This window comes from Sphaeramia orbicularis, chromosome 20 (assembly GCF_902148855.1).
Source record: "Sphaeramia orbicularis chromosome 20, fSphaOr1.1, whole genome shotgun sequence".
NCBI classification, from domain to species: Eukaryota; Metazoa; Chordata; class Actinopteri; order Kurtiformes; family Apogonidae; genus Sphaeramia; species Sphaeramia orbicularis.
In genome coordinates this window covers 12,678,145-12,699,855 of record NC_043976.1, presented here as the reverse complement: position 1 = coordinate 12,699,855, position 21,711 = coordinate 12,678,145, and the positions used below count along the sequence as shown (strand labels likewise).

At 37.5% G+C, this 21,711-nt stretch overlaps 1 protein-coding gene across 2 annotated transcripts in view; it reads left to right on the top strand.

The window, feature by feature from the left end:
• LOC115411368 (myomesin-1-like) overlaps positions 1-21,711 on the top strand; it is a 76,426-nt gene that overhangs the window by 27,997 nt on the left and 26,718 nt on the right. For both annotated transcript variants that reach the window (XM_030123474.1, XM_030123475.1), the window contains exons 12-21: positions 798-939; positions 2,343-2,542; positions 4,987-5,040; positions 5,151-5,275; positions 5,365-5,548; positions 6,726-6,900; positions 6,978-7,099; positions 16,520-16,716; positions 16,802-16,928; positions 20,018-20,202. In XM_030123474.1, the coding sequence (XP_029979334.1) occupies positions 798-939; positions 2,343-2,542; positions 4,987-5,040; positions 5,151-5,275; positions 5,365-5,548; positions 6,726-6,900; positions 6,978-7,099; positions 16,520-16,716; positions 16,802-16,928; positions 20,018-20,202 (1,511 nt within the window). The remainder of the gene's footprint in view (positions 1-797; positions 940-2,342; positions 2,543-4,986; positions 5,041-5,150; positions 5,276-5,364; positions 5,549-6,725; positions 6,901-6,977; positions 7,100-16,519; positions 16,717-16,801; positions 16,929-20,017; positions 20,203-21,711) is intronic.

Below are 21,711 nucleotides of genomic sequence, written 5' to 3'. Positions count from 1 at the left end.
AAAAAAAAAACAAAAAAAAAAAACTTTTTGTCTAAAACTAACCCCAAAACTCTTTCTTACAGTCTAACAATTAACCGTTGTTTAAACTCAAACATGTTACTGCAGATCAGGTTTATCAAGAACAGCAAAGTTATAATAATGGTATGAATTGTAGTGTTTGGGATGATGCATAAGTGTCCACTGTGTTGGCTGATATCCAACTAAAACAACAAAATATAAAAATATAATCTACATATAAAATATACATAACATAAAATATACAAGAGAACAGCTGTAGAATAGTTGTCCACTGTAGTAACCATTATGAATGAAAGGGTTAAACATGAAGTCATCATATGAAGGAATCATAAAGATAATTTCTGTTCACCCGTCTATGTATTTTCTTATTTAATATTGCTGGTTTATTTCAATGTCACTACTTTATAATACGACCTTTGTATGTTCGTCTCTTTGTCGCGCAGCCTTTGTTGGCCTGACTTTACTTTGGTACATGAGTTATGTTTCTTTAAGAGTCACCTCTCTTATCCTCTTTCACTCTGGGTCAAGCTGCTGCTACTAATTCTGTCCTCCTGCTCTGAACTTGTGTTGGAGTGGAGGACCAGGGACATTCCTGGCGCTATGCCCTGCAGATACATAGTTCACTGCAGGGCACAGCTATCAGCAAGAGTCAAAGTAACGTAGACAAGACTGTGGGTCAAATGTAAACAAACAGATGGCTGATCTAACAATGTGTGGTTATTAAAAGACATCAGTGTATGAATAGTGACAGTGCTGATGTTTTCCACTGCGTGTTTTAGATGCGGATGCTGAGGTTGAAGGAGCTCCAGGTGCCCCTCTGGACGTGCGCTGTCTGGACGCCAACAAGGATTACATCATTGTCACTTGGAAGCAGCCAGCTGTCGACGGTGGAAACTCTATCCTTGGCTACTTCGTGGACAGGTCTGTCAGCGGGCCGCTTCCTTTTAACGAACATTTACGTTTACATTTTATCTACCAATTTGTCAATAAAATCCATCACAGAGTTGGAAAAATAGATTGTGGCATTCTGCAAGATTTGGTGGTAAAAAAAGGCGGAAAAATTCTTCAGCATACAAGAAATATATTTATATAGAACAGAAATTATTTATTTTATGATTCTTGAAGCAGTTGTTTTATATGAGTCAGCTACAAATGATATTCCTACTCAATATCATACTGAAATTCACATTTGTTGTTTATTTAGTTTTTTTATTACTATTTTTCTTCTTCTTCTTTTTGTTATTATTATTATTATTATTATTATTATTATTATTATTATTATTATTATTATTATTATTATTATTATTATCATTATTATTTCTTTTTTTATTTATCACTACTGGTACTTATAATGTGCAATTGTCTGTTTTTATTTTTTCCAAAATTTTTGTTATAGTTATTTTCTTTTCCTTTTTGTCTTCTAATTCTTTTTATACGTGTACATTCAGTGTTGTGCTGCGACTAGAACCTTAATTTCCTGAGGGCTCTGGCCACAGGATCAATAAAGTTTAATCTAGTTTAACCCTTTCATGCATGAATTATGAGAACCTTAATCATGATTTTTTTCCCCCGTTTTTATTCCTCTTTAGGCATGAAAAAAAATGCAATTGACATCTTTTTATGAACCTATTTTTAATGGAGCTGCAAAAATGTCCACACAAATGGATACGATGCATTTAATTTTTGAAGCAAAGAAACACATATTTACTTATATACAGTGAAAGCTATGAAATATAAACCCATTTAATGCTGCTAATCTTTTGTTTTCTCATATTTAAACCTACTCTAATGCTAGTTATTACTCACTTCATGGAGATAATATACCAAAAAAAATATTTTGTTACAGAAAAAATGCTAATTACAGTCTAATAACAATTGATTTACACTCAAACATGTTATCACAGATCAGGTTTATTAAGAACAAAGTTACATATGCATAAGTGTCCACTGTGTTGGCTGAAATGGAACTAAAACAACAAAACCCATGAATATACAAGAGAACAGCTGTAGAATAACTGTCCACTGGAGTGACCACTATGCATGAAAGGGTTAAAGTAATGTAAAGTAATCTATTATAATATAATCTAATATAATATTCTACTTCATAGAGATGCAAAACTAAAGTTTATGGCACTGCTTCTACTTGACTGAGGCTATTGTTGAGTCTGTAAAAGTGTTTGAAGTGTCTGAAATCAAATATAGTTGCAATTCATCCACTCTTTATCAGTTTTGATCTTATTTTGATTCACCTCAAAACTAATCGACTTACTCTGGTTGGAAAAACATATCCATTCAAGTAAAGTATTATCTGTTCCTGTGTCCAGATGTGAGGTTGGGACCACCCACTGGATCCAATGCAATGACACCCCGGTCAAGTTCGCCCGTTTCCCAGTGACAGGCCTGGTGGAGGGTCGCTCTTATGTCTTCCGTGTTCGTGCTGTCAACAGTAGTGGCATGAGTCACCCGTCCCGAGTGTCAGAGCCAGTGGCTGCCATGGATCCGGCGGACCGTGCACGTATGAGAGGTACTGAACATTTACTGTACGTGTGGTCAAATACAGCTCACCAGTCCCCATGACATGATATGAGAATAGCAGATATTAACACTGATATCGACACTATTTATATGTGTATTTTGAAGGTTTCTGTACTGGTGCTGACAGAACAGAGTGTAGGTTTGATGTTATGTCACTGTGTCTCTGCTACAAATGGCTTACAGTACACTCAGAAACACACAGCTTCATTTCACAAAAGAATGTCAACAGCAGACAAGTCATTCCTGATGCTGTCTGATTTAAGATAAGATAAGATAAGATAAGATAAGATAAGATAAGATAAGATAAGATAAGATAAGATAAGATAAGATAAGATATTCCTTTATTAATCCCACAATGGGGAAATTCACAGTGTTTTCAGCAGCAAACACACACATAAACATACACATACACGTAAAACAGTCAAATAAATTTGAATAAAAAAGTGTTTAAAAGGAGAGTGCAAATACAGTTTGATATGAATGTAGTGCAAATGGTTATAAATATAAAAAAATATATAAATATGGATTTGAATATATACAGATTTGGACAGGTGCGGTTTTAGATATATAAATATGGTGCCTATAGACAGTGATGCCATTGTGCCATTATTTACACATGTTACATGTGTTACTGCTGCTACTACTATTACTACTGCAGCAGCTGCTACTATTATCAACTATTGTCAATGATACTACAGCTATTACTACTACTACCACTACTACTGCTGCTCCTGATACTACCACTACTACAGTTACTACTACTACTATTACTATTAGCACTACTGGTACTGCAGTGCTATTACTACTACTACCACTACTACAGTTACTACTGCTACTATTAGTATTAGCACTACTGGTACTGCAGTGCTATTACTACTACTACCACTACTACAGTTACTACTGCTACTATTAGTATTAGCACTACTGGTACTATCAGTGCTATTACTACTACTACCACTACTACTACTGCTCCTGCAACTACCACTACTACAGTTACTACTACTACAGTTAGCACTACTGCTGCTGCTCCTGCTACTACCACGACTACAGTTATTACTAGTACAGTTACTACAACTATTACTATTAGTACTATTACTACTATTATAAAAGCAAGTACTATTACTAGCTGACTACTGTTGCTGCTACTACTGCTGCTGCTACTATTATTAAAACTACACAACTACTACTTCTACTAGTACTCCTACTGCTGCTACAACTGCAGGATTCAAATGGAATCAAAAAGTTATTTGTCTCCCACCCGTCACACTTCACATCTCAGCTCCATACATACAGTAAACACACATTTAGATACAAAGGATGTGTAAATCCAATATCATAATAAAATATAGATTATCTGAATAAGTGGATATCTAGTTATATCATAGAAGTACGCATAAAACAAGATGTTATTGTAATTAATTAATTATCATGATAAGATATTATCACATTTATTGATCATTGCATTTGTAGTAAATAATTAAAGTGCATACAAATATTATAGTTTATATTAAAAAACGGTTGATTATGCAAATCTGATTGTGTGTGAGGTGACCAAAAAAGTGTATGTGAATTGTTTATATGGATGTTTTGTGTTTTTGTAAAAATATACAGAAGAAAAGGTGTGTTAACAAAGCAAAGGAAGCAGAATTAATTGAATTATTAGTTGTAAAAAGGGATGGGAGTCAATAAGTTATACTTCTTCCCACACCTTTTCGAGTGCAGGAAAATTTTGTTTGACCATGTTGTACTGTTCTTTGTTATCTGATGATTCTGTGTGCTCGAAATAAAACTACACTACTACTATTACTACTACTACTACATTCAGTTTATATTCCTCATCCAACTCTGGACTGACTATCTGGATAACGTTATGTGTTAATTTAACAGGTAAATAAAACACCAACGCTGGCAAAAATAGCTGTCTTCGCTCCTAAGATGACTACTAATAGAACCACCTGTCCTTTTTGTTATACCAGGACATGTTGTCATACATACAGTATATACAGAACAAAAGTTATCAACCAGTTACTAATGTGCTATACACAACCAAAAAGGCTCCAGATAAGTTGAAATAAGTCTCCAAATGTATCCAAAAGTTTCCAACATTTCTCCATATGGGAATAGCAGGAATAATACATACTTCAGTGCTAGTTTTCCCGACATGGTCACTGGTCTGTTATTAGTTGTTAGTAACTTCACCTCTAATATGATTGGTCCTTCCATGATAAATCAGATGTTATGGATTTTCTAATTGGTCATTTAATAGAGGTGGTTCTAGAGGACTGGCAGCACTGAGTCTTTAAAAACCTCAAAACACAATAAATATGCATTTCCATGACCTTTGTGCTGATCATGTTGAATTAGTGTAGTGCATCAGGTTCATTCTCTATACATAACTTTCCTTTTATTCATCATTTACCTCCTTGTTGACAGGTACCTCTGCTCCCTGGACTGGACAGATCATCGTCACAGAGGAGGAACCAGCAGGTAGGAGCTCCACATTTTTATTGCAACTCTTTATATCAGTCGTAAAGTCCAGAAGAACTGGAGGAAAGGGGTGATTTTCTGCTGCTTAAACTTTGTCTGTTTTCCATCAGAGTCCATGGTTCCTGGAAGACCTGGTGATCTGCAGGTTACCGAGGCGACCAAGAATTACCTGGTGCTGAGCTGGAAACCGCCTGGAGAGAAAGGCCTTGAAGGTGTCATGTACTATGTGGAGAAGGTGAATTTTAGCATTTTTTTGTTGAATTTGTTAAGTGTGAGTGTACTTGTGATGGATGACGGTTTCACCTTCTCATCTTTTCTTCTCAGTGTGTCTCGGGCACAGACAGCTGGCAGAGGGTGAACACAGAGATCCCAGTCAAATCTCCTCGCTTTGCACTGTTCGATCTCGCTGAAGGGAAGTCCTACAGCTTCCGTGTCCGCTGCTGCAACTCTGCAGGCGTCGGCGAGCCATCTGAACCGACTGAGGCCACAACAGTCGGCGACAAGCTTGGTCAGAAAACTCCTCACATGCACACATCACTAAAACAGAAAAAAAATAGAACCAGTGGCCCTGTGTCTCACGGGCATGTTCTGTCAAGAATCAAAAACAAGTTGAATTTGTGAGGTTGTCAGGTTCTGTTCTATGTTAGAGTCCTGTGGTCTTAATGCAGGAGATCAATCCCCCAATAGAAGTGGGTGGTACTTTCACTGGAGGAGAACTCAACGAATGAAATGGATAGATGGATGGACGGACGGACGGACGGACGGACGGACGGACGGACGGACGGACAGACAGACAGACAGACAGACAGACAGACAGACAGACAGACAGACAGACAGACAGATAGATAGATAGATAGATAGATAGATAGATAGATAGATAGATAGATAGATACTTTAGTAATCCCAAGGGAAATTCAAGTATTCAGCAGCTTTGCATACAGCACAAGAAGACAAAAAACAGACATAACAAAACAAAACAAAACAAAACAAAACAAAACAGTGGGTTAGTAACCAGGTTCACATTAAGGTTAGTATATAAGTAAATAAAGTCCATATATGACTTCTATCAGTGCTCAATAGTAACTTTATTGATATCTGTAACCATTTCCATGTTATAAACCATCAAAATATGACCCATTATAAATAAAGGCAAATTTTAACTTGCAGAAAATTTGCAGAAAATGCAATGCAGAAAAATCTAAATTTCTCAAAACTGTGAGCAACCTTTGTAGACATTATCCTAAGGAAGCCACATATGAAATTTGAAATGAATCCGACCAGTAATTTCGGAGAAGAAGATTGTTGTAATCTAGACATTAGTGACCTTGAGTTTGACCCTTCAAGGTCACTCAAGGTCAAAGGTCCTGGATCCAAATGAAAGTCCATATATGACTTCATATCAGTGCTCAGTAGTAACTATATGGATATTTCTAACCATTTCCTTGTTATAAACCATCAAAATATGACCCATTATAAGTAAATTTTTAATATTTCAAAATTTTAAAAATCTAAATTTCTCAAAACTGTGAACAAACTTTGTCCTAAGGAAGCTCCATATAAATTTTGAAATTAATCCGACCTGTAGTTTCATCAAGAGAAAAGGAGTATATATATTTATAGAGAAGCTTAAAATTTTCTAATAAAAAGTTTCTCAGGTAATTACTCAAAAATGTTCTCTTTAACAGATATCCCAGCTGCTCCAGGCAAAGTTGTCCCCACCAGGAACACTGACACGTCAGTTGTTGTGTCTTGGGAAGCCTCCCGCGACGCCAAAGAGTTGGTGGGATACTACATTGAGGCCAGTGTGGTGGGCAGCAATGTCTGGGAGCCTTGCAACAACAAACCTGTAAATGCTACCAGGTAAACCGAAGTCCTCAGTTATATTTGATAATGCATCTGTTCTGTACAGGTATGAACCTGCTGTCCTCTGTCTGCAGGTTCATCTGCCATGGTCTGGTCACAGGAGAGACGTACGTCTTCAGGGTGAGGGCAGTGAACGCAGCAGGGCTCAGCCAGTTCTCCCCAGAATCAGAGCCCATTGAGGTGAAGGCTGCTATCGGTGAGTGAAATGGAGTCATGTTTCAATACAACCTGTTAATGGAGGGCTATTTTAGGTGTTTCTTAAAGGAAAAAAAAATCCACCTTAAATGCATTTGTTGTTATTGAATGGACAGTGTTAGTGTTGCAGGTTGCATTTGAGTCCAGATGCAGACAGTTATAACACATTTCAGTCATATTTTAAATAGAAGCACATATTTTAATGTACTTTATAAACATGTAGGGCCTCTGTCTGTCATATAAGGGTCATTATTAGATCAAATAAACTACTAGACCTTCTTTATTTAAGGTATGATGAATGTACTCTGCATTGAATAATAGTTATGTTTTCTCAACAATTCAAGACCCGCGCTAAAAAAAAGATTACATTTTGTCTTCCATCCTCACTGTGAAATTTGCACTCTCTAAATATGTATTTGTAAGTTTTCTGCTTCTCCAAAAGTCCACTTCAATTCTGATTTTCATATTGCTTGTAGGTCCATCTCTAAAGTTCAGATTTCTGAACAAAGAAGAGCATTTACCTCTGAGTAGATGAATATGAATAAGTCCTAAAATAGTATCCAACATCAATCAGACATCTTCATATGTAATATTCCCGTCACAGAACATTGACAAATGATTGTTTTTAATTGAAGGAGGTCCTGGATTACATATTAATATATGTTAATGACTGCAGCTACTAGAGTAAGAGGTTAGCATAACTGTTTCTATTAATATGTATGTAATAAATATAGTAAATATCCATACACATGTCCCAGTGACTGTACCAGGACATGTATATGGGAAGTGTAGGTACATCACATAATAATGAAAAGGTGGAATTTTCCTTTAATGAAATGTTTGGAGACGTCAGTATTAGCTGTTTTAGATGATATTTTCACAGATGTATTCAACCACCACTGTTCTCTTCAGACATAGTGTGTCTTCAGCTCTTTTATTTTACCAGTATCTGCTGTACATTCCCACTCTCTCTCTGCACCATGGCTCCACTACGTCACCCTGTCACTCTATTGTGCACTGTTGTGTGCCCCACCCACCACCACCCTGTCCGGCCACTTCCACCCCACACCTCCCTGCACAGCCTGAAGCAGGGTCAGGAATTGTAGACTTCCTCTAATTTGGGTCAGTGCGATCCAATTCAGCGGTCGTTACAAACCAGCCCAGTGTCACACGCCACCACCTTCATTCCATTTTCCTTTTCCTATCCTGGGCACAAGACGTGTCAGCAACCCCACATGGTGCTAAAGGTACCAGTGCGCACTCCTCTCCCCCCTCCCCCCCTCCTATTCCAGTACCTGTTAAAGAACCTGTTAACTGCACTGAGTGTCTGTGAGCGTCTGTGTCTAAAACTCTCACCTGTAGATCTAACCTGATAGTGGCATTGTGTTGTTTCATACTTCTAGTCTGGTTTTATCACATAATCTGGATTAAGGGCCCCATTAAACCCACACATACCAGGGCTGGACCACAGGGTCAAAAGCGTTTTTCTACAACTAGACCACGGGTGTCAAAACGTGGCCTTTGGATGAATTTCTCAAATGCAAAAATTACACTTAGGGCCGGATCTATCAAAGGTTTGCGCGTATTAAAACGTGTGCAAACTCATTGCACACGCAAAAAAATGTACAAACTGATTTACTAACAGTGCGCAATAAGGGTTGCGTCTTTCAAAGGTGCAAAATAGCGCATCTGCATCCAGGTAGTACGTTTGCCTCAATGAATATGCAATATGGGGCGTTTACACGCAGTTGTGCGTGTTGTGGGAGGAGAAAATGTAAATATATTAATTCAGCACTCGCAAAGTGATTTATCAAACCCAAAAGCAATTTTGCTCATAGAAACTGCGTCTATATTTACCACGTCTCAAAAGGAGGTGCAAACGGTTTGGATGCGTAAGTGCGCACACATGGCTGCAGTTAGGAGACAAAGAAATGATGAAACCAGATGCAGAGAACATATTTTTCACCCTCATTTGAACATTTTTGGAGTGATGGAAGAAAAAATAACTGAGACATATGCGCCCCCCCCCACACACACACTTTGCAGGACGCTTTTCCACTCCTGATGATTGTGATTAAAAATACGCACCGACATATAGCTACAGCAGGGGTCTCAAACTCAATTTACCTGGGGGCTGCTGGAGGTAGAGTCTGGGTGAGGCTGGGCCGCATCAAGTACTCCACAACAAGAACACTTCCTCTGAACACAAACGCTTCTTCTGAACATGAACATTTCGTCAAACATGAACGTTTCTTCAGAACAGGCTTCTATTGACTACTTGTTGCTCCCAGACGTCTGGCAGCGCGTCCTCCTGCACACATGAGCCACATTTGGCTTCGGGGAGGAAGCAGTTGAGACCCTCAGTATGTCTTGCAGATGTTCATCATGTCCAGTTCAATAATGACGTTTGATGTTGTATTCTTTGTGCACTGCAACTTTTTCTGTGTCAGACCCGTCGGGGTCCTCCTGTGCTCAACAAATAAATATTCCATCTCCCACTTCTCCTGGAATTGTCTGTGCTTGTCGCTAATCTTTCTCTCCATGGTAGGTTTTGAAAAAGCCATGACTGGGACAGGATACATTTGTATGTCACTTACTTGTGGCGTCCTCCTTCACTAATCACGCATATGTGTTCACGGGCGTCGGAATTCCGAACATCAACATTAATGAAAGGGAACGCAACAAGTAGCTATAAATAATTACTTTTTTAAATAAATTCCCCCACAAAAAATAGATCCTGTGAGAAAAAACTTGTGGGCTGCACTAACATTAACCTTTGGTATCAACTGGGGGGCCACAAATTCACATACTGCGGCCGCGAGTTTGAGACCCCTGGGCTACAGTGTGACAAAATTATGTGCGCCTGACAGTCCTCCTATCCAAATACAACCCCCCACCCACCCCGCGCGCACGCACGCACGCACGCACGCACACACACTTTTAAAATGAAAAATAAATGAATGAATGACTGAGTCATGCAATACCTTCTATGACAAAACTCCTCCAACATTACATTTCCGTTCCTCTGGATCATTCAGCGCACCGTTCCCATTAGTGCTGGTTTATTCCACAGCAGTTTTTCCAGTGTATTGTCTCCAGTAGCCACGCAAAACCCTCATTTAAATAGGGCGGTCTGCCAGACTTTGCCCCTGTTGTAATTTGCCCAAGCAATCTTGGTAAATTACCCGCAAACCGTGGTCACACCCCACACGCAAAATTCTAGATTGCACAAGCAAATTACTACAAGCAAATTGGGATCTTAGTAGATCCAGCCCTTAAAGTATTAAAAATAATTTTAGTTCAGGTTCCACATTCAGCTCAGTTTGATCTAACATGGGTCATACCAGTAAAATACTACCATAATAACCTATAAATACTGGCAACTCCAAAATTTTCTCTTTGTTTTAGTGTAAAAAAAAAAAAAAAAGTAAACTTATGTGAAAATGTTTATATTTGCAAACTGTCACAAATATTTGCAAATCCTTTCACAAAAAAAGTGAATAATCTGAACAAATATGAACAACATGAAATGTCCTAAGAGAAGTAAGTGCAATTTTAACAATATTCTGCCTGTTACTGAATGTTTTGTGTGTTTGTAGATCCACTGTGATCTGTAAGTTGTAAAGTGCATGTGTAAATAATTAACTGCGGCATAATATATTAATATTTTTCAGAATAGTTTGTAACTGTAAACATTTTCATAATGTAATATTGCTTTTTTCACTCGAAAACATAGAGAAAAATTTGGAGTTGACATTATTTATATATTATGATGCTATTACTTTACTGGTCTGGTCCACTTCTGATAATATTGGTCTGTATGTGGCCCCTGAAATAAAATAATTTTGACACCCCTGTACTAGAGGGATACACCATAACACAATACACTTTCATTGTTTATTATAATAAATATGTAATGTAAATGTAAATATAAAGCTGATACATAGTCATTTTCCTTTACAGCTGTAACATTTACTACACAAGCCAGACCTATGCCACTGTTTCACTACTACCTGAGAAGCTCTTTCTTAAAAATAATAATAATAGTAATAATAATTATAATAATAAAAATAATTCCCTTTGCATATGACTCTGCTTATGACCAATAACAAACCTCTTCCTCTGAATGTAACTCCTTTACTGGACAGCTTTGTACTGAGCAGCATGTTCTGTGTTCCCTTATGAAAAAACACTTCAGTAAAAATGCCACTGACATCCAATTCTACTCAAATGTAGCAGTATTTTAAGTTTCACTGTTTATCAAAGAAAATGTGGTTAAACTAGTACTTTAGTGACATTTTGCAGACGTTTGCAGGTAGTTCCGTTACAATCGCCTCCTCTTTTATTTCATCCTGACCATCAGACATCACCATTACTCATGCTAAATTAGTAACTACAGACTGTAATTAAGGATATTACAGACCTGATGAGTAAGGTAATAGGCGTAAACACTTTCATGTTTTCTACTTTAGCTGCAGTAATATTTAGGTCTAGTTTTTAATGTTCGACTAGAATAACTGTTGAAATATTAGCTTTTTTTGCTTCTTATTTTGTTGTGATTTCTTGTTGCAAATGCTGTGTAAAATAGAAATAAAAAACACAATGCCGTGATCTGGGCCTGTTACAACATAATTAGCTGTCAAATGTTCCTATATTTGTGTTTTTTTACTGTCACTCACACCTATCCCAAATTTTTGGAAATGTGTTGATACCATCTAATTCTAAATTATCTTATTTTCTGATTAAAATGGCACATTTTTCTCAGTTTAGACATTCAGTATGTTTCCTTTGTTTTACTGAGAATAAAATATGGGTTTATGAGATTTGCAAATTGTTGCATTCTGTTTTTCATTTCACATAGAATCCAATTTTTTTTTTTTTTGTAAATGGGGTTGCAAATTTTAATTTTGATCATTTTATTTTGCCAATAGGAACTACTTTTCCTCAGTAGTTTAAATTTACTAAACAACACTTCATGCAAGAGCAGATTTACTATAGGTGTAGTTATATGTGTTTCCAGCATGAAAAGTAGTTTGGTATTAGAAAGTATTTTCCCCAACAGAGAAAACCCTATTTGGTGCCTTATTAAATATTGACTCACCACTTACTTCATCTTGAATGGATGCTCTTAAAGCTGATGTAAGTCACTGGCGTTGATACTTCAGTACAGTGTTGTTTTCATGAAGGCTCGGTGCAAAGCCTCCTTCACTCATTGGCTGCCACATGACTGCATGCTCTCATAATCTAAAATGATGCATACTCACTTCCTCACATGGATGTTGGTCATCTTGTCTTCATTTTTCATGTCCAGTCAGATGAAGACACGTTACGGTGTATATGATAGGCTGTCGTACTCTCTGACTGTTGTGTGATTGAGGTAAAAGCTGTGTCTTGCCTGTTTTATGAAGCCTCTCTTGCTTTTCTCTGCTAACTCCTGTAGGGGGCGGCATTCCTCACGGTGTGTTGCCAGAGATGGGGCCAGGGGGTAAAGTGGGCCGACTAACTGAGCACAGGCCACGCTGGACGGGCACGCATGCAACTGTCCAGTCCCCCCCTGACACTATGCAAAAGCGCAAAGCTCAGGCTGACACTGAAGCCAGGCAGGGGGCCGGGGGTGCAGCTGCAGCACAGCCCGACCCCGTGGAGCGTAGAACCAAGGGCTGCAAGCGGCGCAGCGTGCCCTGGACCCCTAACCTGGCCAAAGACCTGGTCACAGAGTCTGTGTCAGGCTTAGTTTCTGAGTCACTTACTGACATAGTCACAGCTGCACACTTAGAGCCCGTCACCGCTGAGGTTCAGGTCCAGGCTGTAGCCGCTGAGCCTGAGGTGGTGCAAGTGCGTAAGTTCTCTGTAGATGCCTCTGCTTATCGAGAGAGAGCCAAGCCCAGGAGAGAGTCCTCAGGTGAGCTCCAGTTTGACAGTAGAGGTGCAAGAGAACATCAACACACTCCAATACTGTGATGTTTATGTTTTATGGTTCTGTTTTAATTCTCAGAGACACTGTTTCACTTTTAATTAAAGGTTCATTGTGTAGGTTTTTGGGTCATCAGGATCTAACTGCAAAAATGTAATATGGTGTTAACCATAAGGTGGATTCATCCCATGAAAATAAGAATTCTTATGATTCAGTTACCGTAGAACAGAGTCCCAAATTTTTCAGCTCAAGATCCAAAAACAAGTTACGTAAATGCATATATTCTTCTTCTTGCATCTTTTGTGTAATTTTTTTCATCTTTTACATGGTTTTTACTTTTTGTGTCTTTACAGTGTTTTATCTAATGTGTTTTAATGGGATTTTTTTTATTGTCGTTTCTTTTCCATCTTTTTTTTGTCATGTTTCATCTTTACAACTGAGGTCTTCCCTCTACTTTTCATTGAGATCAACAGTTAGAAATTCACCCAGAGAACATTCATCCACTATTTTAACCCTTTCATGCATGAATTATGAGAACCTTAATAAAGATTTTAATCTAGACAAAAAAAAACAAAAAAACTATGCAATTGATTTTTTATGATCCTATTTTGCATGGAGTTACCATAATGTCCACTCAGCTGGACACCATGCGTTTAACCTTAGAAGCAAAAAAACATGTATTTACTGATATACTGTGAGAAAACTATGAAATAAATGCTGATAATCTGATGTTTTCTCACATTTCAACATACCTGCATGGATATAATGTGCAAAAAAAAAAAAAAAAATTTTTTGTCTCACAATTCACAATTTTTTACACTCAAACATGTTACTGCAGATCAGGTTTATCTAGAACAGCAAAGTTACAGTAATGGTATGAATTGCAGTGTATGGAATGATGCATAAGTGTCCACTGTGCTGGCTGATATGGAACTAAAACAACAAAATCCATGAATATACAAGAGAACACCTTTGAACAGCTGTCCACTGTAATGACCACTGTGCATGAAAGGGTTAATTATAAAAACAAATTTGTGTTTTATAGTTATGTATTTTGTTTTAACAATTTACATCGACAGATGTTTGCTATGTTGTGCAGTCGCTCAGAAAACACTTCATTTTACTGTTAGAGCTCATGTAGGGTAGGGTGAGGTGAGGGGGGGTTCACGTAGCTGCAATCTACAACTTCAACACTAGAGGCATCTAAAAACTACACACTGAACCTTTAATAGTTTAAATACAAAGAGTCATAGCAGGCATTGGCTTACTTTGTGTGCTTTTTAAACCCCTTTGTAATCTCTCTTTAGTCATTTTGACTTTTCAGCTGCAATTTAACAATAGTTGCTTTTCCATTGACCCTCAAATTGTGCTAATATAACTTGTGCATTTAAATGTAACGAATGAAAAAATGACAATTTTGCCAAATCTCTCGTTTTTCGATAAAGGTTTTTGCGCTGGCAAGAGGTTTTTTTTTTTCAGGCTTAGCGCAAACGGTATATGACACAAAACTGCAATGGAAAGACCTTATCAGCAGTACAGAGTGAACCGCCACCACCACCATATCACATCATGCACGTGTGCAATCATTATGTAAATATGTAAATATCTTTAAACTTTATACTCAAGTTTTTATACTTTTAAGAACGTTTATTTCTACCTGCCTTTCTTTTGCACTAGTGTGTTGCATGTTGCTGCTGTAAACTGTTAAATTTCCCCATGGTGGGATCAATAAAGTCTTATCTTATCTTATCTTATCTTATCTTATTTTTCCACAACTAGAGTCACGTGAATAAAAAAAAAAAAAGGATGTTGACAGATGTTACAACAAGCTAAGGAGAAGAGTTTTAAAAGAAACATGGTGCGGTATGTGTGGACACACCAGGAAACCGAATCATTTTTTTAATTTAGTCCGAGATAAAAGGGTAATATATAATAATAATAATAATAATAATAATAATAATGATAATAATGAATATATCTGTAAATCAACACAATATTTACATTCGTTGCCATGTTTATTGCATGACTTCTCATGTCATCTTGCGATAATAAATAAACAAATCGTCGCATTTGTGATTTAATGGAAAAACGGACATTACGCACTTATGTTTTTTCAAAATGTAGAAAATATCGGTAAAGTTTTGCACATATGTCCAATGGAAAAGCGACTATAGTTAACTGAATCAGAATTAATATTATACTCTGACAGTTTTCCTAAAATTAGATGTCTCATTTGCAGAATATCTCACCAAATACTGAGTTGTAATCAGATTACATTCTTGCCAGTCCACAGCCCTATTTGACTTTTTAAGAGAAAATAATGTCTCCCATCACATGTAGAAGTTCTGTACGGTTCTGCTGTCACATTCATAAATATTTAAACTGTTAAGAGTAGGTGAAGTGCTCTGGCTTTCTTCTCCCAAAGGTAAGTCTTCCACATAATTAAGGTTTGACTAAGTCACTCTTAGATGTTTTGTTGGTCACTATAATTACACAACCTCCTGATTTGAGGTATGGTTCCAGTCACCCACCACCCCACTATCACACTGTACCCAGAGCACTTAACACACACAAGTATGTCACCACAGGAGCCAACAAATCACACCCTGTACTTGGAAAGTGGGTCATCCAGCTGACACAAGAGCAGGACACTTGTGACCTGAAGGTTTTTGGTAACATGTTCAAGTGCAATCCTTTGACCACCTCCCCCTCAACCCGAAATAGACAAGAGTATCAAGTTCACGTGACTATTTGTGTTTGACATAACAATTTACTATCACCAAGTTATGATCCTGCTCTTTTCGGTAAAATGCTTCAGATCTGTTTCCCCCCTTTGTTGCATATTTATTACCACATGCGTAATATAGAGTCAGTATATTATTTATTTTTTTCATTTTTTAATTAATATCATTAATAGTTCATTATATAAATTAATACCAAAATTAAAACTAGAATAGAATAGAATAGAATAGAATAGAATAGAATAGAATAGATCTTTATTGTCACTTTTAAAGGAACAATAAAAATCAGTTTAACAGCTCTGTTCTGTTCAGCAGCAGATATTTAAAGTGCAAAAACAAAGACTATATAAAACTTTCACACAAAATTATACTAAAAATATATACTGAAAAATACTAAAAATATACAAAAAATAATAATAATAATAAAATTCTGGTCAAATCTGGATCTAGTTATTGCATAATAACCAGTTGCAGCAAATTTTTGTTGCCTGATAATTACAAAGCTGTTTATGATTTGTTTCAGTTGTAATCTATGCTCAAAGTAGAGCAGCCAAAACCTGCTGTAAATGGAAAATATTTTATTAGTAAGACATTAAAACTACAAAGCTCCAGGAAGGTCATAAAATGCAACATAATTAGAGCTGCTGTACAAAAGTAAAAGGACATCTTTGGGATATTAAAAGTAGCACTTCATTAGATCAGTTCCATTATCTCACATTCTCCTTACTGAGGTACTGGTGTTAATTTGAGTTTTCTGTCGTCCCAGCATCCCCTGCTCCACCCTATGGCATCAGTGTCCTGGAGTGTGTGCGTGACTCCATGGTGCTCGGGTGGAAACAGCCGAGCTTTATCGGCGGAGCTGAAATCACCGGTTACTTTGTGGATTACCGTGAGGTGGTTGATGGAGTTCCAGGGCAGTGGCACGAGGCCAATATCAAGGCCGTCAGCGAAAGGGCCTACAGAGTGAGTCCACCAGGAACACACTCTAAAAGTAAAGCTTGGAAATATCTGTTTGACAGTTTTAATGAGTCTGAATGTGTATCTCCAGGTGTCTGACCTGAAGGAGAACAGGAAGTACCAGTTCCAGGTGAGAGCAGCCAACATGGCGGGCGTCGGCATCCCGTCTCTGCCCAGTGACATCTTCCTGTGTGAGGAGTGGACCATCGCTGTACCAGGTAGGACCAGACCTTATGTAACCGGTGGTGTCGGACTCTGTGTTGTGTTCTTTTTAATGACGAGACTTGCACATGTCTTTGGAGGCAGTCTCCATTTATTGTTCTTCGGCTGACAAGTGACAGAAAAACACCAAAACCTCCGGTCAGCGACCCCCATAAAACAAGCTCCTACACAAACCAAAATGACACAGAAATGTGTTTCAGCACATTTGAAGCAACTCATACAGCCTGAACTAGCCAGTTCATGTAAAAAAATTAAATTAACAGAGGCTAAATCAAAAATTTTCATGAACCGCACAGCTGCTTTCCTCTCCCACAGAAATCCAGAACACAAGGGAAGAGGCAAAGGTGCAAAAACTCCAGTTATAGCGCGTAGTTTCACACTGTAAATCGCTCGCTGGGGAACAGACCCAAACCAAAAGTTCCACACACTGACCCGGAGCCCCACAATGTCAGGTACCATCCAAAAGAAATGAAAATAAAATGAACAGATTTTGTGTAATCATAACAATACACAATATAATATACATACCCACACTGCTGCGAGATAAGTGACTCTGTTACATTTATACCGGTGGTACGAAACGCTAAACCCTTCATGTCATATGGACAGATTTAATCTAAATCCCCATGGGTATACTGCATGAAGATTATAAAGAAGTACAAAAATTCTACAAAAGTACTTTAATGTAATTTTGGTGTGACAGCTGGGTTTCCATTACATTTTCGGCAAAATAAAAGTGATATTTCTACAGTGCAACTTGTAGGTGTTTCCACTAAAGAGTGTTTGGCTTCCGGTGTGTGATTCTAATAAAGTCAGGTCTTGCGACATGTTGTAATTCTCGTAAAATACTGTATAGTTCTCACAAGACACTCGTTTAACCCTTTCATTCATGAATTGTGAGAACCTTAGTCAAGATTTTTTTCTTCAGTGTTTTTATTCCTCCTAAGGCATGAAAAAAGCAACGCAATCGAGTTTTCTTTTTCTATGGAGTTACAAAAATATCCATGCATTTAATTTTTGAAGTAAAGAAACATGTATTTAAAGCCCAATATCAGAAAGTAATATGAAAATAATGAAATAAAAACATTTTTAATGCTGCTAATCTGATGTCTTCGCGCATTTTAACATATTCTAATGCTAGTAATTACTCACTTCACGGAAATAATGTGCAAAAAAAACCTTTTTGTCTAACAAATAACAATTGATTTACACTCAAACATGTTAGTGCAGATCAGGTTTATCTAGAACAGCAAAGTTACAGTAATGGTCTGAATGTCAGTGTATGGGATGATACATAAGTGTCCACTGTGTTGGCTGATATGGAACTAAAACAACAAAACCCATAAATATACAAGAGAACAGCTGGAGAAGAACTGTCCACTGGAGTGACCAGTATGCATGAAAGGGTTAAGGAAGATGGAGGTACTGAGTTTCATGCCAAACCTCCACGGTGTTGACACTGTAGTGTCAGTTGGATCTACTGCTATTACAGTGACTGTCTTAGAGTAAAGAAGAAGGACACGTAGAATCGTCCCAAGGCAAAGTCCTTTTTTATGGCAGCAGCCATGCAGAATGGATTTCTGGGAGAGAACCGTACATAAGGAATTCACCAATGAGTTGTGGATCCAGAATTTCCAAATGACCCAGGGAACATTTAATGAACTGTGATGTTATTGAACCTCTCGTGGTACCAGGCTTGTCCTGTCCTCGGGAAACAGTTCCTGCACAAAAGTGAGTGTCTATTGTCCGATCCAAACTAGAACCACCTGTTCTGAGTCCAGGGTCATAGGGGAGACGTTTGGCCTGAGCAAAACCACCGTGCACAGCTGTGTGAAAATGTGCAAAATGTGTTTCCATAACACTTTTGCACTATACTTCTATATCGAAACATCTCAAAAACCACCTCATGGAAACGTAAAAACATTTTTTGCAATCTTTGACAGTTTTTGCGACATTTTGGTGTTTCCATTACCAGTTTTCTAATGAGCAATTTACATTTTGCACATTTCTGAGGGTAATGGAAACCCAGCTATTGTTTGCAAATCACAAGTTCTAAGTTAAGTCCAAGTTCAAGACCAGGAAGTTCTGGATGGGGTTTAAAGCTGGATAATGCATTTTAATCATGTACATCAAGGGTCAAATTCAGCAAAAATCTCATCACATTCTGCTATGTGTCCATTTTGTACAGGCTGAGTTAAAATAAATATCTGACATATTGCAGTTTTACTTTTCTGTAAATGCGTATATAACACTGGCCTACAAGTAAAATCCTTCCAGAATAAAAGTAGTTAAACTTTACCAAATCTGAGTCACTAATAAAGAAAACTTAAGTCTAAAGTGCTAGTTGGTTATAGTTTCTAAGATATAGTCTTGGGTCAAAATGTGAAATTCTGAGAATAAACAAGCGAATGGGTTTTATTCAAAAGGAATGTTTGTCTCAGATCTACCAGATCTACCTCAAAACAGTTTCTGCACATTGCAATACATTCACTTTTCAGGTTCTTTCTAATGGAACATTTATAAAGCCAATGTATAAATGTACATAAACCAACATATATGTGTAATAACACACCATCATATATATTAAAAACATGAGCAAACCAGCACTTTTTTCATTTGTTTTCTGATTCATCTTATTAAAGTATGTAAGATTTAGCACATTTAATGTCTGAAGCAGATATTTTCTAAGAAATTGAAGAGCAGTGTGGCCTATAGAGTTTTATTACTTACTACTGTTATTATTTTTTTTTATTGTTTGTCTTTTGCATTATCTTTATGCTATCTTTGTGCATGCACTTTGTTCTGTTGCTGCTTTGACCAGTGAGTTTCTCCATTGTGGGATCAATAAAGTGTGATTTATTCTCATCTAATTTAAAAACCCAATGCCTCTACAGCCCTAGTTACATCAGTGGGGGAAAAAAAAAACACAAAAAGCACATTTTCACTACTCCAGACAGTCTGCAATAGTTTATGCTCTTGAATTTGTTGTTTGGGATCCAACACAAATTACCCTAAAGGAACACTAAAGTATATTGTAGTGTATGGTATCGTATTTTATCTGAGATGTTTGTGTATTGGACCACAGGACCTCCTTATGATCTCCAGCTGAGAGAGGTGCGTAGCGACTCTGTGGTGTTGCTATGGAAACCACCAGTGTACCAGGGCCGCGATCCTGTCAATGGATTTTACATCGACATCAAGGAGGCGGAGGCACCAGAGGAGGCCTGGAGGGGCGTCAACACCAAGGCCACGGAAAAGACCTACATTAAGGTGTGGACAAGAAATGTGACCAGGACTGAATGAGATGTAATGATGTCATTCCATAAACATTGTGACAAACAGAAATATCTGTTGTTTTGAATCTAGAATGCTCATTACTCCTCCATCCCATACTAAATTAAAAAAGGATTCAGTTTCCTCATGTGTCCACACATACCGCGCCATGTTTGTTTTTAAAACTCTTCTTCTTCGCTTGTTGTAACTACCGACAACATCCTTTTTTTTTTGTTCACCTGACTCTAGCTGTGCAAAAAGGTCTTTCCATTGCAGTTTTGAGCGATATACCGATTTTGCAACGCCTGAAAAACCATCTCTTGCAAGTGTAAAAAGTTTTGATGGAAATTATGGCGAAATTATCCTTTTTTTCCATTAGGCAAATGTTTATGTGTAAGTTATATTCGCGCAATTTGAGGGTCAATGGAAAAGTGACTACTGCTGATAAATCAAATCAAGAACATGAACAAAACAAATAAATAAATGACTTAATTAATGTATGATTTGTCCACATCACTTAAACCCAATGAAGTAAACAGATGTGAAATGGATGTGAACATGTGTATATAGATATAACTTGTTGGTATTTTTGTGTCCAGCTGGACGTCAGAAGGACAGACCAGGGTTTACTCCACTGGTCGCTTTATTGTTAGAACAGTATTGGTTACTATCGGCCGTAACTGTGCCAAAACAACAGACAGAAAAATTATCGCAAATCTTAACTGCTGGATCTGTCTCACTCATCTGCTTTCTCTCTCTGCTCGCACCTCTGTTTTGCCCACACTGGCTCCGCCCCCATACCTTTCTCATCCACTCACCTGTCCATCATAGCCCCGCACACACTTAATGCATTAGACAGTAATAGTACAGTAACATAAATAGAGCAATTACTGCAGGATTGCTTCAGTATACAGGGTGAGGAAGCAAAATTTACAATATTTTGAGGCAGGGATTGAAAGACAGTGTATGACCAATGAGTTTATTGAAAGTCATGAGAATTTATTTGCCACAAGAAAACGTACATAATAGAAAATGTTTTTATTATATGTGTCCTCCTTCTTTCTCAATAACTGCCTTCACACGCTTCCTGAAACTTGCGCAAGTGTTCCTCAAATATTTGGGTGACAACTTCTCCCATTCTTCTTTAATAGTATCTTTAAGAAAGTCGACATTGCTGTGTGATGTTCTATTGGTAGCATGTTCTAAAACGCCCCAAATAGCAGAATCCAGAGGGTTTAGATCTGGGCTAGAAGGCGGCCATAAACATGATTCCCAAAAATTGCTAAAGTTGGATTTGTTGCTGTTGTCAACAAGTGTTTTGGTGTTCTTGTGTAAGATTTTAACTTCAAATCATATTTTACTGCATTTCTAACGGTCTTGTTGTCTACCTCAAGTTCAATTGCCATTTTTCTCATGGATTTGGTTGGATCCTTTAGGATTTTGGATTTGAGAGCTTTAATAAAAGCTTTGGTACGTTTTTTGTTGCTATACACTTCAGGGTTCTCG